This window comes from Mirounga leonina, unplaced genomic scaffold (genome assembly GCF_011800145.1).
Source record: "Mirounga leonina isolate KUSES-001 unplaced genomic scaffold, KU_Mleo_1.0 Mir_176, whole genome shotgun sequence".
NCBI lineage: Eukaryota > Metazoa > Chordata > Mammalia > Carnivora > Phocidae > Mirounga > Mirounga leonina.
The window spans coordinates 32215961-32239949 of NW_023270454.1; the positions used below are offsets into that span (position 1 = coordinate 32215961).

The 23989-nt window shown below is 40.5% G+C and overlaps 1 protein-coding gene across 1 annotated transcript in view; it reads right to left on the reverse strand.

Moving 5' to 3' along the window:
* TMEM131L (transmembrane 131 like) overlaps positions 1-23989 on the reverse strand; it is a 166672-nt gene that overhangs the window by 45926 nt on the left and 96757 nt on the right. Inside the window, exons 9-16 of the mRNA XM_035023255.1 lie at positions 7606-7683; positions 7255-7408; positions 5697-5755; positions 5272-5380; positions 3277-3370; positions 2624-2777; positions 1614-1784; positions 217-286 (exon numbers count right to left, since the gene is read on the reverse strand). Of these exons, the coding sequence (XP_034879146.1) occupies positions 217-286; positions 1614-1784; positions 2624-2777; positions 3277-3370; positions 5272-5380; positions 5697-5755; positions 7255-7408; positions 7606-7683 (889 nt within the window). The remainder of the gene's footprint in view (positions 1-216; positions 287-1613; positions 1785-2623; positions 2778-3276; positions 3371-5271; positions 5381-5696; positions 5756-7254; positions 7409-7605; positions 7684-23989) is intronic.

A 23989-nucleotide genomic window follows, 5' to 3' on the forward strand; every position in this document is an offset into this window, starting at 1 on the left:
AAGGGGACATTATTAACACAAGTACCTTGGGTGTTTTTGGAGGATTCTTAACAATTTCAAGTCATTCTGTGAATGATCATGCTCTTTAAGAATAAAATATGACACAATTATGTTTACAGTATTAATTATTCCATCTAGAAATGCTATTTTTCCTCACTACTTCCCACCCAACACCAAACTAGAGTTCTATAGAAAGCCTAAGGGCAAAATACTTACCTGTTTTTGATTTTCCCATGAAATAATGCATGCCACAATGTGCTATCACTTCAAAACCCAGACTCCCTTCCTAGATTGAAAAGTAATATATGAATAACTTAAAACACAACACTAAACATAAAAATCCTAATGCACTCAAATGCGAAGCAGACAATGGCCTCCACCTCAGTGAATTTCTCTTTAACCAGAAGCCAAACAACAAGAAAGTGAATTCTTAGCTTTCCTTCTCCTTGAATGAGCGCTCTGAACTGTCTCTCACAGACAGGATCACGGCAGGGGATTTTGCACAATCTTCAATGCTCATAGGGACAATCCTTGGGCCCCAAAGACACAAAGCTGCCTTCTGAATTAGAGGTTAATCTCAGGACACTCCTGATAGGCTTTTTGTTTTTTAAACTGTACTCTAATCTTCTGGAAAACAGTATACCAACCTATAGTAACTCCTAAGCCACTTGGGACATGTAAACTGATGTTCCACTTCCTACATGTTGGGAAAGCACAGACTTGCTACTTCCTACTTCCACATATATGTGAAACCTGCCTCCTCCCTCCCACAAGCAGCTCTTCTTAAAATGCAACTCTTGATCGGAAAAAGGAGATTTCTAAGAAATCTCCCCTGCTCAAAATACAGATGAATGGAATTAACCTTGCATCTTGTGTAGTTTAATTTTAGAGGTCCTACCTTTAAGCCTATAGCTAAGCATGAGGCATTTCTATCTATGAAACACCAACGCTAGTAAGTGAGAAAAATCATAAAGATGGTTGCATGAATGTCTCATAGTGAAAAATTAGAACCCAGCGTTATACAGAAGAGCTTGGATTAAAAAGAAGCAATAACAGTAACCAAATGAAAATAAATAAACATTAAGAAAAAAATGAGACATGTTTAAGATAAGATCTAAATTAAATACGGCTTACCCAGATTTTAGAAAGCATTTTAATTGATAACCCTTTCAGGTTTTAGATTTGGCCCACTAGAGAAATGCAAGGATACAAGCAACTGAGAGTCACTTACCCGAGGCCTAACTAAAGCATTTGACCATCTAGTTTACTTGAATTCATTGCTAGTATGCACCAAAAGCTCAACTGTGTTTTCTATAGCAAGCATATATTCCTTGCTCTTCAAATTTTGGAAACAAATGAAAATGAGATTAATCTATTTGTATTATTTTATTCCAGAACCTCAAATTACTTTATGAAAAATAGAAACTCTTTCCAAATAAAGAGTTCCATATCTAAACAACTGACCATATAACATTGGCCTGGTAATATCTTTCAAATTTCTTAGCTAGTCTTCAAGAACTCTAAGCTTAACTCTGCCAATAAAACCCAAGCACTGTAAGTTAACAAACAGTAATTATTATGAAAATTATAACACATAGTGTTGTAAATAATACCTTGGTTGGGGCTGAGTAAATCTGTAGAGGTATTGCAAAAATGGCACCTATGTTTGTAGTCAAAAATACATTGGTGAATAGGTTTATGGCAATGTCTTTAACAGCAAGTTTCAAAGAAAATATATTCCAACAGCCTGGAGGTAGAAATAAAGGGCCAGTGAAATTCAGAATCTGAAAAGAAAAAAAGCAAGAGAAATTACTTTTCCTAACACTAATTAGGATTAAGACCATTATAAAGTTAGTCACCATACATTACATCATTAGTTTTTGATGTAGTGTTCCATGTATGGTGATTCACATAACATAAAAAAAAACAAAAAAAACCCCCAAGGGTTCTAGAGGGGAGGGGGGTGGGGGGATGCGTTAGCCTGGTGATGGGTATTAAAGAGGGCATGTACTGAATGGAGAACTGGGTGTTATATGCAAACAATGAATCATGGAACACTGCATCAAAAACTAATAATGTAATGTATGGTGATTAACATAATAAAAAGAAAAAAGAAAAAAAAAAGACCATTATAAAGTATGATACTAAAGGTCTTCTGTACTTTTAAAAATATAATTTTACTCACTTATTTCCAGGTCAAAGATTGAAATATTTTTATATAAATAACAGGTTTTAAATGTTGTGTATGCTACTGCTTTTAAATTTCACAAAAATAATCTTGAAATTTTCATGGGGTAGTATTTTGAAAAAGTCTATTTTGTCATTAATTAGGCTTACTTTTAATAAATACAATCTTTTTAGTATAAATTATACACTGTAATTTTTTTGAACAATGGTAAGAGCAAATATCATTTAAGAATATATCTTGGTCCCTTTTAACTCCTTGAACAACAGTTAAAAAAAATAAAGAGATCCCAGAAGTAACTCTGAAAACATTGAAAGAAAAATACTTGCTTTAAAAATCAGAAGTAAAAATGAAATTTTATAAATATTAATTTCATAGCATCTGACCTTAAATAAAGCTTAAAATAGGCTAAAACCTGGATAAAAATACCATACGCACCTTTAAAATGTGCTTGGTTTCCTTGGAAACAAACACATCCTTTAATACAATGCCACGGTCGAAATGGTTGAGGTACCACATTGACCAAACTCCTGACGTGTTCTCGTGAGTCTCTATGTGAAACTGGGCTGCAGAGGAGTCCATTCTAAAATACCTGTGAACAGAGGACATCACGCCATCAGCCTGGAGCCTGAGACAACTGTCAGCACTCACCGTGCCTCTGAGCGCAAAAAGAGGAGCATCATAAAACGTCAAAGAATGAAGGTTAGTAGTGCTAGGAAACAAGCTTCGAGACTGCCTTCTTCAACCTTCATGCCCACAAGGGGAGCATCTGAAGGCCAGAGGGGAAGGGACCAGGCCAACTCACGGAAGCCGCCAGGGCAAAGCCAGGACCCAAAGCCACGTCCTCTTCCTTTTCCCACACCCAGCTCAGCTCCCTGGCCCAGGACCTGCACCGCTAACTGAACCATCCCGTTTCCTCTCCCCTGGTCTGCAGTCAGCCCTCCCACTGTTTGTTAGCTGTGTTAATGTATGGAAGGCAAGTCCTGAGAGAGAGAATCATACACATCTTATCAGTAATATTTTTAAATCATTGCGAGATGAAAACAAACAAACGAACATACGATTAAGGGAAAGTGGAATCATTACCCTACCCTTGAACCACAGGAGAGGAGAGACATGCTTTTAGTGTTGAAGTGTTTTTTATTTTCTTCGTGTCCTCTTTAATCCCATTGTCACATGATGTAGCTGTTTTGAGACACAAAGAAATAAATGTGAACAAAAACAAGATCTTTGTTTTATTTATAACTTTCTAATTACTTCGCTTTTCAGCCTCCATTAAAACAGTGCATTGGATATCAATGGTAAAATCCTTTCTCAAACACTCCTATCTTTTTCTCTGCTGGCTTGTTGCCAATCATTTAAAACACGGTGTCTGCCACCCACCCCTACATCCACCCCTTTTTTAAACCAACCTCTCACTTCTTCTTTTGGGGGAAAAAAAAAGAGAGAGAGAGAGAGAGAGTGAATGCTTTGTGGCTTCTCTTTACAAAGATCTGCATTCACCATAAATAAAGTCTTTAGTTCTGCCAGGGACGACAAAGGTGAAAAACAATGCTCAGCTGGGTGGGGTGAAGCATGTGGAGACATGAGCAAGAAAGGAAGACAACCAAAATAGCAAGAAGGAGCTTCACAGTGAAAGTAGGAATGAAGTCCAAAACATTGTGAATTATCAAAACAACACTTTCAAGCTTTCCTTGAGCTAGGTTGTAATATTAAGACACTGGTATTGAATTCTTAACTCTGATACTAACACTCAAGTCTTTTTTTGGGGGGGGGGCGTGGATTCTATTTATTTACTTGAGAGAGAGAGAAAGAGGAGAGCGCGGGCGGGCGTGTGCGCGAACGAGGGAGGGGCAGAGGGAGAGGGAGAAGCAGACTCTGTGCTGAGCAGGGAGCCTGACTCAGGGCTTGACCTGAGCTGAAAGCAGATGCTTACCCAACTGAGCCACCCAGGCTCCTCTAGTCTTTTTTTTTTTTTCTTTTTCTTTTTTTTTTTTTAAGATTTTTATTTATTTATTCATGAGAGACAGAGAGAGAGAGGCAGAGGGAGAAGCAGGCTCCCAAGGAGCAGAGAGCCCGATGCGGGACTCGATCCCAGGACCCTGGGATCATGACCTGAGCCGAAGGCAGATGCTTAACCATCTGAGCCACCCAGGCGCCCGTCTTTTTTTTTTTCCTTAAGCTACATATATGGCTCCAAAAAAATATTCAAACACTAACAAAAATGTGAAAATAAAGTCTACCATTCACCCCTGAGTTCCCACTCATCTTAGAGGAAACAACTGTTAGCAGATTCTTATGCATCCATCCAGTGTTCTGTACGTAGACAAGTACATAGACCCCCCTTAAAAAACACGACATGCACAATTCACCAGCCTCCTATCGATGGACGTTGACACTGCTTTGTTGTCACCAACAGTGCACATTTCTGTAGGTACAGTTGTGCATACATACATGAGTATATCTGCAGATGGTTCCTTGATGTAGAAGGATCAAAGAGCATCTATGTGCATTTTAAATTTTCTTAGATTGTCAATTTTCCCTCCAAAGAAGCCTGCATTGGTTTATACTCTTGTCAAAAATATCTGTTTTTTCCCCCTAATCATTACCAACACAGAATATTAACAATGTTTTTATTTTATTGATCTAAGTAATAAATTATATCTCACTTGCTGCTTTAATTAATATTTTTTGAAATATAAGTGAGGCAGGGCATGTTTTCGTATGTTTAAGACCATCTGCATTTCTTTACAGGACTCTACCATAAATAAATAAGAACCCAAAGTGAGGACTGGGTTTATACTCACTAGATCTGCATTGCATTCTGCACCAAGAAACACAACTGGGGCAGTTAAGCTTTAAATGCAAACTCCTACACATGTGGCAGAATAAAAGTGACATCAACAATCTCATTCTTTCCATGATTCTCTCTTAGAACTATTAAGGCTGCAGTATTATAATCAAACTCATTTACTTCTGAAAACCTTACTTATTACTCTGTAGTTCTAAGTCATTTCATAGAAAGAATGATCATAACTAGATAATGAAAATAAAAAGACAATCTCCGATATTTTTAAAATCTATACCTTTGCAAGTGAAAGAGGCGATTTTTGTAAAGTTTGTCGTGGAAGTAGGTAGGAGGACTGGTTCAAACTGCAGGGACAGAGCATCTCTCTGTGAGAAATGATGTACGTCCTACAAAAAAAACTCCATATTACTATCCTCAGCTGGGTGAATGTTTATCCAATTTGAATCAACTCTGTTAAAAGAACTAAATGGCTCAGACTGGCATACAAGTAACTGCTCAGCATATGTCTCTATAACAATATGAAGGGGGTGCTGACAACCTTCATCCTAATACGGGTTCAAGCAAGGGAAAATGGGTATAAATTAAAGCAGAAGAGAATTGAGACAAGTGTTTCTGTATCTGTTCCTGAAAAATCCTCATGCTCTGCAATTAAACACACACTTGTCAGCTTAAAATTTACTTTATGTAAGCATTTACAATTACCTGTATCCAAATAAGGCTGTTTCCTGAATGTAATATATAAATATTTACTGCCGAATCATCTGTCCAAAAAAATCAGAGCAATGAGATTAAAACAAAGAGCCATCTCATTCTCACACCTTAATATAGTAGTTAAAATACCATATTACACATTTCTATAGAAAATGTGACTCGTTTTTCAACACTACAATTGAAACAGGGAACTATTTTCTGTTGGGTATTTTTTTAAGTCACAAGAAAAAAGATCCATACAAAAAGATTGACCTACCAATATAGGATCTCTAAATGAAGATGAACTACCAGTGGTGAAATTCTGAGTTTAGGGCCATACTATAACTCCTCTGGATGAAACTAACCAATTGGACAGCTTTATTTATTTATTTATTTTTTTAAGATTTGATTTATTTATTCATGAGAGACAGAGAGAGAGAGAGAGGCAGAGGGAGAAGCAGGCTCCCAAGGAGCAGGGAGCCTGATGTGGGACTCGATCCCAGGACCCTGGGATCATGACCTGAGCCGAAGCAGACGCTTAACCATCTGAGCCACCCAGGCGCCCTGGACAGCTTTAAATAAAGCTATGTCCTCCTGTTGATTAGACAGTCCCTCATTTCCTTATTTAGATGATCATATTTGAGGAAAAACAAAACCCTGGGATCTCAAAGCACAGCCTTCCTTTTAATCTTCACCAAAAGTGCTCCCCATGGGACAGGGGTCTTCTCTACATTGTTGTCTACCTGGCCATTCTGAGATGGAAAGTAAATGAGGCTTGACCAACAATTAAGACTCCCAAATAAAATTATGCTTTGCTAACAATTCTTTCTCTAGATACGTATATATGTGTTTATATGTGTGTGTGTGTGCATGTGTGTATGTGTATACATATACATACAAGTACACACACACACACATATATATATACATATACATAATATACAAATATACCAGCACAGTCTTGCTAACCAATGGATAATAGCAAATGTCTACGTTATAAATGTCATGGACTATATAATATGTGTTGCCTACCAAAGTTCTTAGAAACTTAAACTGATGAACTAGGTAATTTCTGGTACATGGGACACACATTTTCAAAGACAAAATTCATAGAAATGAACACTAAAATTCACACTATCCTCACTTGCCAGGCATCCAGGAACAACCAGCACCCAATCAACTATTAAAAGTACACATCGGCATGATTTAACTGAGCTTCTGCAAATCAGTAACAATGGAACAAGAAACAGGAGACTTAAAATACTCTGTGAATATTTATATTAGATTCTTGTGCCTGTTTAACTTGTTTACTATCTCCAGAATGCCAAGAAAAATTATTCCCAAGGTAACTCAGAATGGTTCGCAGTTGCCACTTAATTTACTCCAAAATAATAGTCTTACTAGCAGTTGCAGATTGAGAACCAGTTACTGTTTCAATCTTTTAATAATGAAAGCAAAGGCTCTTTGTCTTGCATTGCATATATGATAGAATCTACAAGTAAATGCTGTAAGAATGATGATGCAGGTTAATCAAAATATATAATAAAAATTTTAAAAGATTCCACCTTACCTGAGGTCCCAGATTTATCTGTAGCTACATAAATAATAGAAAGATGATCTAACAAATCTTGTGTGTTTTCTTCAAATTCTTTTGAGGAGTTTTCCATGGTCACAATTATGCTCATTTGTAGCCGTAAAACATCATCAGATTCCATATAACAACTCTGAGATTGGAGGGATGGAAAAAAAGGAAAAACTCAAAAAAAAAAAAAAAAAATCATCCAAACTTGGTGATTTCAAATTTAGGAAAAGAAAAGCAAGGACATGTGTATTTCTGAAAGCAGAATATGTCATTTTATTTTTGATTTCCAAGCCAAGAGGCAGGAAAGGAAGGATAAAAACAGTGAATTTTTTAGTATACCTTTAATTGCTGACACACTTTATTATGTAAACTGCATTCCAGTTGCACTTGCAAGAGGCTAGTATTAGTGGTTTCTTCCTAAAAGAAGAAAAAAGGGGGGGAAACACTTAAAAGAGGCAAAAAGTTCAATCTCATATTCGTAGTAAACTATCATTTATTCAGGACATTCATTCATTCATTCATTTAATAAATATTTGAGCATCTGCTAAATGATGGGTATTATTCTGGTAGCTGGAAATAAACATGAGTAAGACAGAAAACTGTCACTGAGCTTACATTCTAATGGAAATCATAAGCTCTCCCTTGGGCAACATGAAAATTCCTATTATGGCAGTAAGGAGATAAATATGTTCTAAATATACACAGGAACACTGTAGTTTGGCATTTCTTATACTTTCTGAACATTCTGTTTCAACATAGGAGTCTTTCATTTCAAAGTAGGTTCACACCCAGTAATAGCCAATTAACTGTTCTTATGTCTGCCTTCCATTAGTAGAATGACGTTAGAAGTGGTGACAAAACACTCAGAGGGGTCTAAAATTCCACTGGCCATCATGATCATTTTTGATATGTGAAAGAGCTATGGACGGAAGAGACCAAAGTAAATGAAAAGAACGCAGAATTTCGTCAAATTCAAAGATCTTAACAGCCATACGGGATGATAAGTGGCATATCTTTAAGAGGAGGAAATGCAAACCCCAACCCAGGAATGTAGCCGTGTGGGTGGGAGGGTGGGGGCTGCATACAGTGAAGGCACAGAGCAGTCAGGTAGTGAGGCATGTAAATCCAAACAACCTAAGCTGTGAGGGCTCCTTTTTTGTTCAGTCTGATGTGTCTGGCATAGTGATTATAAAATAAAAAAAGGCACTCGGCTTGGCAGTCACAGTCAGGACACCAGGAAATCTCACTCAGTACAGTAAGGGGCATTCCCCAAATCCTTGGCTGACTTAATTGTGGGTAAGCATTTATTCACTCCAAGAAGATTTAGTATTAAGTAGAACCACCACAATGGTGTTTAATTTGTTAGATTTATTAAGAATTACCTAAGTATATTATGTTAAAAAACCACATTTTTAACTACTGCAATTTTCATTCAGCAAAGAAAGTACCAAAATTGGGGCACCTGGGTGGCTCCGTCAGTTAAGTGACTGCCTTCGGCTCAGGTCATGATCCTGGAGTCCCAGGATCGAGTCCCACATTGGGCTCCCTACTCACTGGGGAGTCTGCTTCTCCCTCTGATCCTCCCCTGTCTCGTGCTCTCCCTCTATCTCTCTCTCTCTCTCTCAAATAAATAAATAAAATCTTAAAAAAAAAAAAAGAAATTCTAAGAAAAATAAAAATAAAAAAATAAAGTACCAATACTGGAATAAAATATAATGCATTTTAAAATGCAGTAAAGAGGGCGCCTGGGTGGCTCAGTTGGTTAAGCAACTGCCTTTGGCTCAGGTCATGATCCTGGAGTCCCAGGATCGAGTCCCGCATCGGGCTCCCTGCTCAGCGGGGAGTCTGCTTCTCCCTCTGACCCTCCCCCCTCTCATGCTTTATCTCATTCTCTCTCTCTCAAATAAATAAATAAAATCTTTAAAAAAAATAAAAATAAAAATAAAATGCAGTAAAGATAGTTAAGGAGTTTAGCCAAGCTTGTAAATGGGACCAAATACTAACCAAAAGCTCTTTTAAAAAGTAATCGCTAGTATCTGCTAGACTTAAACAGAACAATACCATTTGTAAACTGAACCTAAAATCTTAAGGAAGAACTGCATTTCTGAATTTGTCTTTTTGTAAACGAGTCCCACCATCAAAGACATAAAAAGAAAAAAGCCCACTACTCTCTGAAATTGCTTTACCCAAAGTTATAAATGACCGCTTCATATCCCAATCCAATAGACAGACACTTTTCATTTTGCCCAAGTCTTCGGCCAGTTTAACCCCATTATCCACTTGTGCTTCTCTTGGTTCTTCTCCTTCCTCTTTGGCGCCTCCTTTGTGGCTCTTCCCCCTCTCCTCTCAAGATGTTAGAGTTACTCCGGATTCTGTCTTTTGCCCTCTTCAGTCTCTCTCTCCAAGCAAGCTCTGTGACACACTGAAGCTGCCTGCACTTCTCTCTCCAGCTCAGACCTCTCCACACACCTATGTCCAACTGATGGCCGGGCATCCTCCTGAATGCTCACACTCGCCAAGACAGCTACCCTTGCTGTGCGTGTCGTCGTGGCACCATTATTCATACAGTTATTTATGACAGAAACCTGCAAACCAACTTCACTCCACCTCCTCACTTACCCTTCTCACACAAACCCATAACCAAGTTATACTGACCCTACCTCCTCAGTACCCTTGAATCCATTCACTTCTCTTCATTCCCAATACCCTGGAGATCAGAGGTCAGCAGACTATGCCCATGGGCCAAATCCAGCCCACTGCCTGTGTTTGTAAATAAAGTTTTATTGGAACCCAGCTATGTTCATTCTTTTGTGTATTGTCTATGGCTGCTTTCATGCTACAGCTGCAGAGATGAGTACTTGCAACAGAGACAGCATGGCCTGCAAAGCCAAAATTTACTCTCTAGGCCTTTACAGAAGAAGTTTAGGGACGCTTGTCCTCGTGGAAGGGAGGAGGAGAGGGAGGGAGGAGATAGGTAGGCTAGTCTCCCTGTGTCCACCTCTGCCCTCTCCATTCTGGTCTCCACAATGCATCAAAAGTGAATTTACAAATGTGCAAATCAGGTGGCACCATTATCTGCTCAAAACCCTTCAAAGACCAAATCCTTTACTGTAGCTTCAAAACTCAGGCACCTGCCCAGTCTCTACCTCCTTATTTATGCTCCAGCCTCACTGGTCTGCTTTCTGCTCTGTTTTGCCTTCAACCTCTGAATGTACTCTTCTGCTGTGAACTCACATCCCCATATCCAGCCTTCCTCTACCTAACTAAACCTTCATGTGCAGCTCAAACAACCCCTTTCACCAAGGTTTTCCCTGACATCACAGCTGGGGTAACTGCCCATTACTTACACCCACCGCACCTTTTCCCTGACCTTCCTGAACACTCCTCATTATAATGTAACAACCTGTTCAAGGTCTGTCTTCCCCAGAAGATTGTAAGCACCTTGTTTGATGCTTTTACCACAATGTCTACCACTTAATTCAATATGCAGTTAGTGAATGAAGAGAAGTGGGCACACAGCCACAGATGCTTGCTTGAAAAAGGCAAGCTTGAAACAGGCAAGAAACTAAAAATAATAAACAATAGCTATAAAATAAAAGAATATACCAGAACCTGTCATTTGACATGTACTTCTGACCTAAAACTTCAAAAAAAAAAAAAAGTTTAAAGAAAAACCCATATCAACACATTTTCAACATATGCATTTATAATAGTTATGTTTTTTGAAAATTTACAGTAATTTAATTATAGGCCTTAACCTCACATGGTAATTGTCTTACCTAAAATATTTCTTCAAATGTTGAAATGTTATAAGTTCAAAATTATGATTTTTGGACACAATTAAACAATCCAATTTGCACAGTGATCTGATATAATATAAAGCCCAGTATTTGGTCATTCTTGGTAAGTTTCTAGATGAATTTATAATTTACCATTTTAAGTAAGATTCCTCTCTTAGCTGGAAGCGTAACAAAAATAAACTACCAAACTCTCATTTGTTGTAGAACATTTCAGAGTCCCACAAGGGGGAGTCCCAGCACCTCCAAACTGTCCTTGAAGAAGGCCAATTTTTCTAGAAGAGCAATTTAAACGTCCATGTCTTTATCAAAAGAACAAAACTATTGTAATCTTAAGAAAGTAAACTATAACCAAACCATGAGCCACCTGGGGCAAACACACACACACACACACACACACACACGGATTAAATTCTCTCTGAAAGGGACCCAGCTGAACACATTTGTTATGACGGTGGGACATCCCCTTATCCAAGAGTGTGCCTGGGCAGATTATAAAAGGAAAACGGAAACGTACTTCTCTACTTTTCAAACCCCCCAAATCACTTTAACAAATTAGTTCATGAATTTTACAGCTAAAAAATAAAATAATTTCTTGGTAATTACCACGTAAAGTATATGGTATATGGTTCTTGTAGAAGCTGGGGGGAAATGTGGTTTGTTGGGGTTAAATGACTTATCAAAGGTCCTAAGGTTGGCTAGTGGACACCAGAAAAAAAAAATCTGCAGGTCTTTTAACACAGGTCAGTACTTTTTCTAAGTAAATCAGAACAGACCAAGTCTACTTCTCCTAAATTTAAAAGCTGGAAAGTTCTTCACCATGGAAACACGTATTAGAAAACCCTACCAGGAGATAATGCAATAATAGTCCAGAAAATGGCAGTGTTAAAAACCCCCTTTTGTAACAGCTTATATTCTCATGGTTTTGTGTTATGACTCTAGTTAACTGGATCTAAGAGAGAAGAAATCACCTAGTTCTCTTCTTGCTAAGAAACTGGTGTTTGTGCAGCAGGCCCCAGGCAGAGTGTGATTGGCGGGGGGGGGGGGGGGGCGGGGATCGTGTACAAGTAAAGAGGGAAGAAAATGATAGACTTCAAGTCCTGCCCTCTTAGAGGACTTCTCCTAACAAGAATAAACCAACATCTTAACAAAAGCATATGAGAATCTATGATATAATGACTATCAGAGGCCTTGAAATCATGGCGTTCATAGTAATGACCACACACAGAAACCTTGCATTTAAGGAATGGTTAAGGAATATATAAAAGAATTATAGATAAATTCCAATATTAGGTCTTACTTTTCTCCCCTTCCACAATTTGGAACGCTAAATGTTAAAGGTTCTTATCCAGGTAAGTGTCTTACACCAGCATGCGTGTCAGCAGGAACCCAGAGCCGGTATAAGCCACGTGACCGGTCCAGACGGTGGTCCACATATACAGTGCTAGGTATACAGTCTATACAGCAAATGAGCTTGCATAAAATAGGCCCTCTCTTGGGTCCCTTCCCCACAGCGGCCATGCTCTATGACCAAACTCCTAATTTAGTGTTTTCTGCACAACAGATGGGCTCAGCGGAGTTATTAGTCAGCACCATAGAGCTGCCTTCACCCTTCACCAGCAACGGGGCTTCAGCCCTCCCCACAACCACTGCCTTGCTAATCCTCAGATACTTAACCACTGGAACAAAATTCACCTAACATTGCCCGACCCCTCACTGAAATATCTGTAAAAACCGAGGAAATGGCTGGAATTCATTTTTCTGTTTTAAGGGAAGAGGGGATTAAGGTACACGTCTTGCTTTTCCTCTAAGCACCTCTATTTTAGAGAAGGCTTTGCCGTTAATTCAATTCGAGATGAGACTCCAGCCACAAAGCCTTAGGGACATCCCCTACCCTGCCTATGACTCAGTTTCCTCTTAGATAACGCAGAGTTAGTGAGTTCGCAGCTATGTTATGAGCCCTAAATGAGATACACAGGACACAGCACAGGGCACAGAGCAGACCTTCCAAAGGGAGTGTTACTGTCCTTTCTTGTTCATTCACAGTTAATGCATTAAATGAGTAAAATTCTACAACAAATAACTTAAATGCTTCTGGGAAGCATTTTTCCCACATCAAAGTTGTAAGAGGGGAAACTCCTCTTCCACACTCCTTTGGTTTCTAAGAGAAGTGGGTGGTTGTTGTTGTTTTTTCTTAAACACTTCAAGTTCTTTTTGTCTTACTTCACATTTGGTTCAGAACCCCCCAAAAAAGAAGAGCTATTTGTTGCCCACCACCTTCCACCCTCCTGAAATGTGCCAGAGACCCTGAAAGACAGACAAAAAAAGCACTGTGGAGAACAAGTGTTGAACACTTAGATCCTGAGACTTTTCGTTGGACCAAGTGACAGGGGCCTGTATTGTGCAACACTCTGACTTTTGTACTTAGGGAGCTGGCTTTTAACTGTTCCGAGCTGGGCTGGCAGTTTCAGGACAGCCTTGTGGGATTTTCACCTTGGTAGGTCATGCAGCATATGGTGGCTTGATCCAAAGGCAAGCAGCTATTTTTAGACAATTGGATGCTGCTGGGCCTTAAGCAAATGGCTAGTGGGTCCTGAAGGCCTGGCTCAGGCCTTGACCCTGGGTCCAGGCTTGGCAAAAGTTTGGGCTTTGTGATGCAGATGGTGGTAGCTTGACCTTGAGCAATGTGGGCATAGCTTTTACCTAAATAGGTGTAGCCATGGAGAAAATCAGCCATGGCTGTGGAGAAAAGGATGACGCAGTGGGAAAGAGTATGGTGGTTCCTCAAAAAAATCAAACATGGAATTACTGAATGATCCGTAATTCCACTTCTAGGTATATACCCAAAAGCGATAGGAGGGATTTGAACAGATATTTGTACACCCAAATCCATAACAGCATTACATGCAGTAGTCAAAAGCAGAAACAACCCCAAATCCATCCATGGATGAATGAATAAACAAAACATGGTGTATCCATGCAATGGAATGTTATTTAGTCTTAAAAGAGAAGTTGTGACACATATACTAGAACATGGATGAACCCTGAAAACATTACAAGAGAGTGAAATATGCCAGACACGAAAGGACAAATATTCTGTGATTCCACTTATATGAGGGGGCCTAGAATAGTCAAATTCATAGAGACAGAAGGCAGAATAATGGTCATGGGGGACTGAGAGGAGAGGTTAATGGGGCGTTGCTAGGTAGTGGGTATAAGAGTTTCAGCTGGGGAAGATGAGAAAGTTCTAGAATGGATGGTGGTGATGATTGCACAACAGTGTGAATGTACTTCATGCCACTCAACTGCACACATAAAATGGTAGTTTATGGTGTATATACTTTACCACTAGAAAAGGAAAGGGAAGGGGAGAAAGAAAAAGGCCAAAGAAAAGATGTCCTAGTCAGGGCTCCCCTCACAATAGAGAGAGCTTCCAGAACTGGACCATCTGCTTTTATAGCCAGATCTTGAAGAAATTGTTGGGTCCAATCCCATACAGGCAGTACAGACAGGTTGCTCCGAAATCTGTACCTTTTTTACACATTATCTTCATGGATAAGAGTTGGAACTATGAAAGAATCTAGTTTAAATTCATGTGGGCTGGTCCACAGACTCAAAAGTTCCTCCCCAACTCACTGGCTCTAGATTTATTAATCATCTAAATGCTAACCACTGCTTTAGATGCTCAAGATCCCAAATGACAGATACACAGATGGCAGATTTTATAAATAAAGAAGCAATAAGTGTATAAGATAGAAGATATGCTCCCATCTTGAGTTGAGGCAGAGAAGCCATTTGCCAGAATTACTGCATGCACAAAGAAGGCAGCCACTAAGGCCAAAACAATCCGGTTCACTCTGGACATCAAAGAGGTGCTAGAAGGTTAGGGAAACATGCTTTAGTTTTCCTATCAGAGCAAGATGAACAGAAAACAAAACAAAAAAGGCAGGTTGATGGACCAGGAGGAAGAGAGGGCTCACCTTAAGAGAAAGACTAACCTCTTAGAGAGCAACTAGACAAAACTTGAATGAGAAAACGAGACCTCAGAGGTCCAGCTCGACAGACATACAGAGAGACAGAAGATAGCCTGGTAGCTAACTGAAATGAGGGAGAAAGATCTTTGTGCTTATTGGAGCTTTAAAAAAAATGGAATGAAAGAAGAAAAGCAAGACCTCAGCAGACAGGATTGTTTGTCCCGAAAAAACCAGGCTTTTGTTAGAGGAGTTAGGGAGAAACACACTTCTAAAGCCAGGTGCGGAATCCACAGTAAGAGCAACTGAGGACTGAGACAGCTATCCCCAGGACTACTACATAAGACCTGGGCAGGTTCAGGGGTACAGGGGACAGGAAGATCAGAGCAGAATGCTCGGAGCATATAAGGGAGAGACACAGTTACTGCCCGTGCCCGGGGGCAACATGTTTGAGAAGCTTACAGAAGTAGGACTCAGTCTAAGAGAAGGCACAGCAAGAAGAGGAAACCCATTCAAGGGGAACCAGGCAAGACTATCGAGACAGACTGACCCCAGGCCTGATTTAGATGTTAGTGTGATAGAAGAGCATCTCCTGTGGAAGACTCTCCAACACAGGGAAGAGAAGATCTGTTTGAACAATAGATGCTTTCAGCAGACCCAGAACTTAATTGATTTTAATCTCTCTTCCTTTAGGAGAACTCACAAGAAAATATCTAAAGGAACATCTAGAGGAAAAAAATACATATATATATATAATCTAGACTAAAAAGAACAAGAAAAAAAAAAAAGGACTGAACCAATTCCAGAAAACAGTAGCAGCCTTACAGGTGTTAGAGAAAGAAAAAGACTAACAAAAAAGCTGGTTACATGGCTAGAAACTCAACTGAGCCTTCCTGAGAGGAAGAGGGGCCAGGAGAAGCCAAGCATATCCTGGAGGCATGGCCCACAACTGCAGAGAAAGAGGGGCACACTCACAACCTGGGGGAGACAGTGAGTGGCTCACCACCAACGTGCTATCCCCACCAGGCCCTCAGCTTCCCAAAGGTCAGCAGCAGCTCCCCTCCAAGAATCTGCTGGGAACAATGCTCCACTTGAAACAGGTAGGGCTAAATGGGAAAAGCCTTCTCTAAGTAGGTTCCAGAAGCCTAAGTGAATCTACCATAAGAGGCCATGGAAGCCAGTGTGTGCACAGATCCCAGGGCCCTTGCCCAGGCACTGAGGCTGCTCCATCCTCAACAGGGTGACCACACCATTCGGCACAGGAGTGCCAGAAACAAGGGCTCCGTGCAAGGAAGGAGAACAAAGACACACCTGTGACCGGGCTGCCACCATTGCCAAGTGCTCACTTGGAGGGAAGACCAGAGCGCCACAGGGGCTACCTCCCGAGAGAAGCTGGTTTGTATAAGTGGTGCTTCCCCAAGCCCCCGATGTCCCGGGGCAACCTCCTGACAGGAATCTCTCCCCGCTGAGTTTAAACGCAAAGGTCTTGGAATCAGAACAACTGGCACAAACTAAAGCCAAAGCCAAGGTGATGCTCTCCACCCTCCATCCCTCTTTTTGGAAAAATGAAGTGCTGGGAATAATTCTGCTTAGAATTAGTCCTTTGAGGGCTGGGATGGGAGGCACGTTTTCCAAGTCCGGTGGGTGGAAGGTTGATAACTGATATTCTTGTGTGTCTTAAGATTCTAGACTCAAGAGAGGCTCAAGAGAGACTTGATACTTTTTTTTTAGGATTATTTTTTTATTTTTAAGTAATCTCTATACCCAACATGGGCCTTGAACTCACAATCCAAGATCAAGAGTCGCATGTTCTACCAACTGAGCCAGCCAGGCACCCCAAGCAACTTAATATTAAGCCAGTGTAACTTGGGGAAGCCTCGTGCACGCTACTGAGAGCGAGCCCTGGCCGTAGCTGCTGAAGGCTCCCCAGCTCACACAGGCATGGACAACCTCTCGGGCTAAGACCAAAAAAATAAGAAATTGGGGAGGGCTTCAAGTTCTTTTAATGTTAACTCACAAGCCAAGATAATTTGATATGGGACTATAGCCTTGAACTTTCACATCTTGCCAGAGGACTGAATCTCTGAATTTAAAAATTGTCTAAGAGTTTCACAATAGGAGAAGGTTTATATTCATAACTTTTTTTTTTTTTTAAGATTTTACTTATTTATTTGAGAGAGAGAGAATGAGAGAGAGAGAAAGCACATGAGAGGCGGGAGGGTCAGAGGGAGAAGCAGGCTCCCTGCCGAGCAGGGAGCCCGATGCGGGACTCGATCCAGGGACTCCAGGATCATGACCTGAGCCGAAGGCAGTTGCGCAACCAACTGAGCCACCCAGGCGCCCCCATGACTTTTTTTTTAAGTGATGAATACATTTTAGTTAGGTGCCAGGTACTAGTTCTAAGCACTTTACAAGCATGAATTTAGTCAACAGCTACAGCAATCCTACAAAGTAGTGCTATTATTATTTATTTCATAGATAAATTGAGACACAAAGACATTAGGTAATTTGGCTAAGGTCACTCAGAGGTGACCAAGATTTTTACCCAGGTGGTCTGGTTTTAGAATTCACCTTCTTATTCACTACACTATATATCTCTATGATGAGGCATACTTATATGGCTGGTATTTTTTTATTGGAGTATCTTAACTCTGTTATTTGATCCCACTGCAAAAACTCTGATAAGCTGTATTGAATATCATACTTGAAAAGAATTTGGAATGGAAAACAGATGAGGACATGAACTTTCAACCTTGACTGCAGTGTGCCTTTGGAACAGATTATTAATGAATTATTCTAATCTATCTCAGAGCTTTCTAGGGGCAAACTCAACAATGCTCCCCAACAGTCTGTGGAGGATCAAAGAAATGGCGGTTTGGTTCCAGTGGGAGGAGGAGCAGACTAAGGAAAGTGGGAGCATGGTTGTCAGGAGTCTGCTGGTCTCCTTGCCAGAGGAAGGGGGAACCCAATCTTGATAACAGGCAAGCCCAATGGGTCACAGGTATAAAAACTGAGGAATGTTATAAGGAAAGAATTCTCTGTCCTTTTGCCCCAAGTCTTCCTCTCCCCTTGGAGGTAGAGGGGGTTGCCTCTCAGTGGGCAACAGAACGTGATGCTGTGCTGTAGACAGCACGGAGAAGGGTAGGGGCTCACAGAGGAGCTGGTTTCTTTCCTCTCTACTCTCAAGAGGGGTGTCTGTCCTTCAAACTCAAACCCCCCTTCTGATGGGCCACCCCATGATCTACCCAAGGGAACAGGGAGTTAGGAACCGGCTCTCTGACTTCAGCTGATACACAAGAATGTGGCTTATCAGCAATATGACAGTGGCATTTTGGTTCCCTGACTCCTCATTTTTTTTATTTTTAAAGTATTATCCACGCCCAGCACGGAGCCCAATGCGGGGCTTGAACTCACGACCCTGAGATCAAGACCTCAGCTGAAATCAAAAGTTGGACACTTAACTGACTGAATCACCCAGGCACCACCCCAACTCCTGATTCTTATACGACCACTAGTTTAGAACCAGGAATACAAGCATTATTTATTGGGCATCTTCAAATACCCCAACAAAAGTTTCTAGAATATTCTAACATAATGAATGTTTGAAAGAAGTCAAAAAAGATTCATGTCTCATTAGTTCATAAATAGTTGAGATTATAGTTTCTTCCTTTGAAGATCATTTATTCAATTATCAAGCATTTATTTCTGCATCTTATATGGCCAGACTGTACTAGGTAATAAGAAAACAAATACTGGCTAAGACAGGATTCCCGCTCTTGAGGAGTTTATAATCTTGGCAAAGGAAAATACACATTTAAAAACAAAAACTTTTGAATACTGTTATTTACTATGCTAGGGATCTCTTGGGGTTTTTTTTTTTTAAAGATTTTATTTATTTATTTGACAGAGAGAGACACAGCGAGAGAGGGAACACAAGCAGTGGGAGTGGGAGAGGGAGAAGCAGGCTTCCCGCGTAGCAGGGAGCCCGATGCAGGGGCTCGATCCCAGGACTCTGGGATCATGACCTGAGCCGAAGGCAGACGCTTAACGACTGAGCCACCCAGGCGCCCCTCTCTTGGGGTTTTCTGTAAGGAGCTAGTCAATTCTCCTGGGAGGCAGAAAAGAAATAAGGTAAGCACTGAGTTAAAGAATGGGCCAGGTAGCTGCTCGCTAAGAACACTGTTCTCTCCTGCCAAGAGAGCAGAGATTTTAGAGAAGCAGCAGGGGGAATACAGAGGGGAGGGGACTACGTGCTCTGTAGAACAGAAGGGAGACACCCACCCCCACACATCTAGGCATTTCTCTCTCCAGTCTTTCCCATGCTTCCTTCCTTTCTTTCTTCCACTCACCAGCCCCCTATTCTCCACTTCCCACTGTCCCATCCCCTTGAATCATCCTCATTGGAATGAGATGAAAAAGAGAAAAATGTATAAATTAAGCAATCTCCTTGCTTTTTTTTTTTTTTTCGATTTCCTTGCTTCTAAAAGCCATATTCATTCATGCAAATGTTCCTCACTCTCTTCCTATATGTACTATTTTCTATAGCACTGTATTCATTATTGATATACTAGTAGTCTTTGGTCCTTCTCTTAATGTCCTGCATTAATTTAAAAAATGCACACATCACTTATGAAGATTCTTTTTTCAAAAAATAAAAATTAAAAAATAAAAGCCATATTCAGAGGCAGGTATGTCGACAAAAATTAAGTAATGGCATATATTTACCTAACATATAGTAATACTTTTCCAGAGTCTGACACTCTATCATTTTTTATGTTAAAAAAAATCAAACAACTTTTATCATGCAAAGAAATGGTATTAAATACATTACTGATTACACATGGATTTGTAGGAATTCTCAACTATCACATTCAGAAAATCTGTTTCTTCCATTTAACTAATTACAGAAGCCCATCAAGAAAATAGGAGAGCTACAGAGGTTAAAGAATACTTCCCTGTTCTCTATCTTCCATCTCCAATTCCTAGATCAGACTCTTGTAACTTATTTATTAGTGAGAAATGTGCTGCTTTCTCTTCTCTCGAATTGTGATTGAAAAAACTTTCCTTGGTCCCCTCCCTATACTGATTTTACAGCTTCCCTTTCAGATTGCCACACTTAATTGACAAGGATCAGCACCTCAGGAGGCAAGAAGCAGGAAAGCACCCCGGGGCACCTTCCCCCAGCCTGGCAGGCACAAGGCTCCAGGCAGCCCTTGCCCAACACCTGTCCCTGACATCACCACTCCAAAAGCGAGGGCTGTGCCAATGTGAAAAGGTTAGGAACTAACTCCTGGCCTGAAATGCATTAGATATCACACAGCACATGAGAGAATCTCTCCTTCACACCCTCCAGCCACACTAGACTGTGGTGGCGAAGGGGAACCCTCATCATGTGCATGCACACTCAGAAAATACACTGAGAGCAGATGACAAAATATTAGTCCTGGTTCTCGTTGCCAAGAGTGACTGTGGTCTTAGGGCTTATGTCTAATTTTTCACTCCTCTGGTTTCCCACGTTATCTAATGATTACATTGCAACTGTTTATAGCCACAATCTCACTTTTAGATAATTTGGTAATATGATACCACATTAGGACACACACACACACACACACACCTTGGTGTGTCATGAGCTCTCTTCTCACTTCAAAACTTCTCTGGGTTTCCCACTTTGACTCCTCATTTTATTTTTAACAATAAACATTATTTTACAATGATTCTAACAACAATAACTTAAGTTCTTGTAAATCTCTGAGACAAGCCTACCGTGACAGTGAGACTCTATGCCAGATTGAGACAATGCCAGTTTCAAATATTGTTTGAATTATGCCCAAATAAACCACTGAAACACTCCTCAAATCTCAATGGTTTAGAAATAAAATAGCACTGTAAAAAACATTAAAAAATAAAAACTTTCACTTTTAACAAGCCTAACACAACGATACTTGTGTATTCTATCCCACCATATATTTTACAGTTACAATCATCAAGTATAGTCTAGCTTATATTCTACTATTCACTTGTCAGATGAGGCATCATAATTACCCCTTGGAAGAACTACTTAATAGTCTACCATACTGATATAATCAAATTCATCAAATCCTTTTTCTACTGTTGAGCCTTTAAGCTGTTTCTATTGTTTCATTGCCATTATAAAAATGCAGCAAAAAAACACATTTTATTTGCTATTTGTCTTTTGTGGACCATGAATTACTAAGTCAACAGATATGAGAGTCATCACAACATTTCCTATATATGGGGAAAATCCTACAGCAGACTGAGCTGCCCTACGGATCCCAGCTCTGCTCTCAGCCTCCACCAAGTAACGTAAACTCTGAGTCCCTTCTGCAATTTCTAAAATAAGAATATTACCACTTGCCCTGGTAGTAAATCTGGTGAAGGTCAACGTGGCTGATGTGGTGAAAAGGTGAAGTCATACAAATCTTACATGGAACAACAGGTAGATATGCTATTTGGGGATCACAGCTCAGATGTCCACTGACTCACCTATCTATTAAAAACTCTGGGGGCCCTCAGTGTACTAAACACTAAAGTGATGTTGAGATTATAAAAATGAAAAGGAAACAGGCCCTGTCCAAGACAGCTTCGTGAAAGAGCATGGGAGGGAGACAACACAGGACCCCAAATGTTCAAGCAGGGGCCTGAACCAAGTGCCATGGGGCCCAGAGCACGGACTCACCTGGAACCCTGGGGAGGCTGCAGAGGAGATGATACCTGAACTGGATCTCAAAGGATGGAATGAGAAGGATCATGAGAGTCAGAGGGGGTTGAAAGCTTGTGAAGGAAAGGCAGTATGTAAGAAGGGATGGCATGTTCCGACAGTGAGCAGTTTGGGAGGCCAGAGTGGAGAAGAGAGTGGTGGGACATCTGAGGCTGTCGAGGAAGCTGGAGCAGGTGCTGAGGCCCTCCTATGCCAAGCTACGGGAGCCGGCTAGTACAGAGACCAGGGAAGCAGTGAGCGGCGTTGTTTTGGAGGATGTCAGAACAGCCATGTGACACATGGACTGGAGCGGAGAATGACCAGAATCAGCCAAGGGCCAGATAATGACAAGACTACAACAAAAGCAGAGGAACCTCAGACTCTCACTCGGACCCACTCTAACAGTGACTTCTCGCCTGCTAGGAACCCTTCCTTCTTTTGCCCTTCCAAAGGGCGAAACAAATGAAAAAGAAGGGCCAGATGAGAAGGTTTAAAAAGTAAAAAGCAATGTCAAGTCTGCATGTTCCCCTACTTTCTTCCTAAGAGCAGACACACACATGCAGCACACAGACAGAAACCTATGCCCTCCTCCCCACTGAACTCAGCGGCCGCTACAACACACCGGGCCGGCAAGAATCTAGAGAGAAGACGAATCACACACACACACTTCTGTTTCCAGCAGAAGAGAGGGAGCCATTTCATCCGATTCAACTGAGCAGTGCAAAAGTCAGATACCAACAGGTAAAAGACACAAACAAAAAGGACCAAAATGAGCCCATACTGCCAAAAAAAAAAAAAAAAAAAGAGATAACAATTGTTCACTGGCACCCTAGTTTATTCCATGAGATAGACACATTTTTTTGTTATTACAAGAAACAAACTGGTATCTTAAACTTAGGATATTCATATTAGAAGGGCAGAAGCAGGGGTGCCCGGGTGGCGCAGTCGGTTAAGTGTCCAACTTGGTTTCAGCTCAGGTCATGATCTCAGGGTCGTGGAATTGAGCCCAGCACTGGGCTCCATGCTCAGAGTGGAGTCTGCTTGTGGATTCTCTCTCTCCCTCTGCCCCTCCCCACTGTACTGTGTCACTCTCTCTAAAATAAATAAATCTTCAAAAAAAAAAAAAAAAGAGGGCAGAAGCAGTTATGATCTATATGACATTACACATATGAACACTGTTTTTCCCCTACTAGTAGAGAGAAGATCAAATAAAATGGACTTACTCTGTTTGACTACTTTTCCTAAACATACGCTCTTTTAGAAAAGGAGGCTAAAATACCAAATAATGCCCTTTTCAGAGTACTTTAATAAAGTTATAGTCTGGAGGTTAAGTTCTGTATGTTTTACAGATGCTCATTTAATGCTTCCAACAAAAGACAGTGTGGCCCAGGCCTGGAAACACACAGACAGAGGTATAAAATTGGCTTTTTGATCTCATACAAGTAATTAATTTTTCCTCCAGCCTGTATCCCTAAAATAAATCCATAATTTTTGAGCATTATTTAAACTTGACTTTTGTCATAGCTGTCTGAATCTTATTTATTTATTAATAAATAAATAAATAAATGCTGGGCATGGAGCCTAATGTGGGGCTTGAACTCAGAACCATAAGACCTGAGCTGAAACCAAGAGTTGGACACTTAACTGACTGAGCCACGCAGGTGCCCCAGCTACCTGAATCTTTTAATAGTTTAGGGGAGAGTAACACCAACTACGGCCACAGTATATTCACATGAGGTAATCTGCAGTAAGTTGCAAGGATATGTGAGCTAAGGTGTTCTGATTCCATAAAATTTCTAGTTGCTACCTCAGGAAGCAATTTTAAGGAAGTGTGAGGAAAGAGCAGTGACAACCCCCTGTATCTGAAAAACTCAATACAGCTAGCTGATCCCCAGTGGAAAGAGCTCCCCGTCTTCCATCAACATTCACTTCTTCATATACATATAAAAAGTTTGTAAGAATGTGGAGAAAAGGGAGCCCTAGTGCACTGTTGGTGGGAATGTAAACTGGTGCGGCCACTATGGAAACAATACAATCGTTCCCCAAAATATTAAAAATAGAACTACCCTATGATCCAGCAATTCCACTTCTGGGTATTTATCCAAAGGAAATGAAAATACTAACTTGGAAAAATATCTGCACTTTCATGTTCACTGTAGTATTTTATTTTAAGTAGGCTCCATGCCCAGTGTGGAGCGCAACACAGGGTTTGAACTCATGACCCTGAGCTTAAG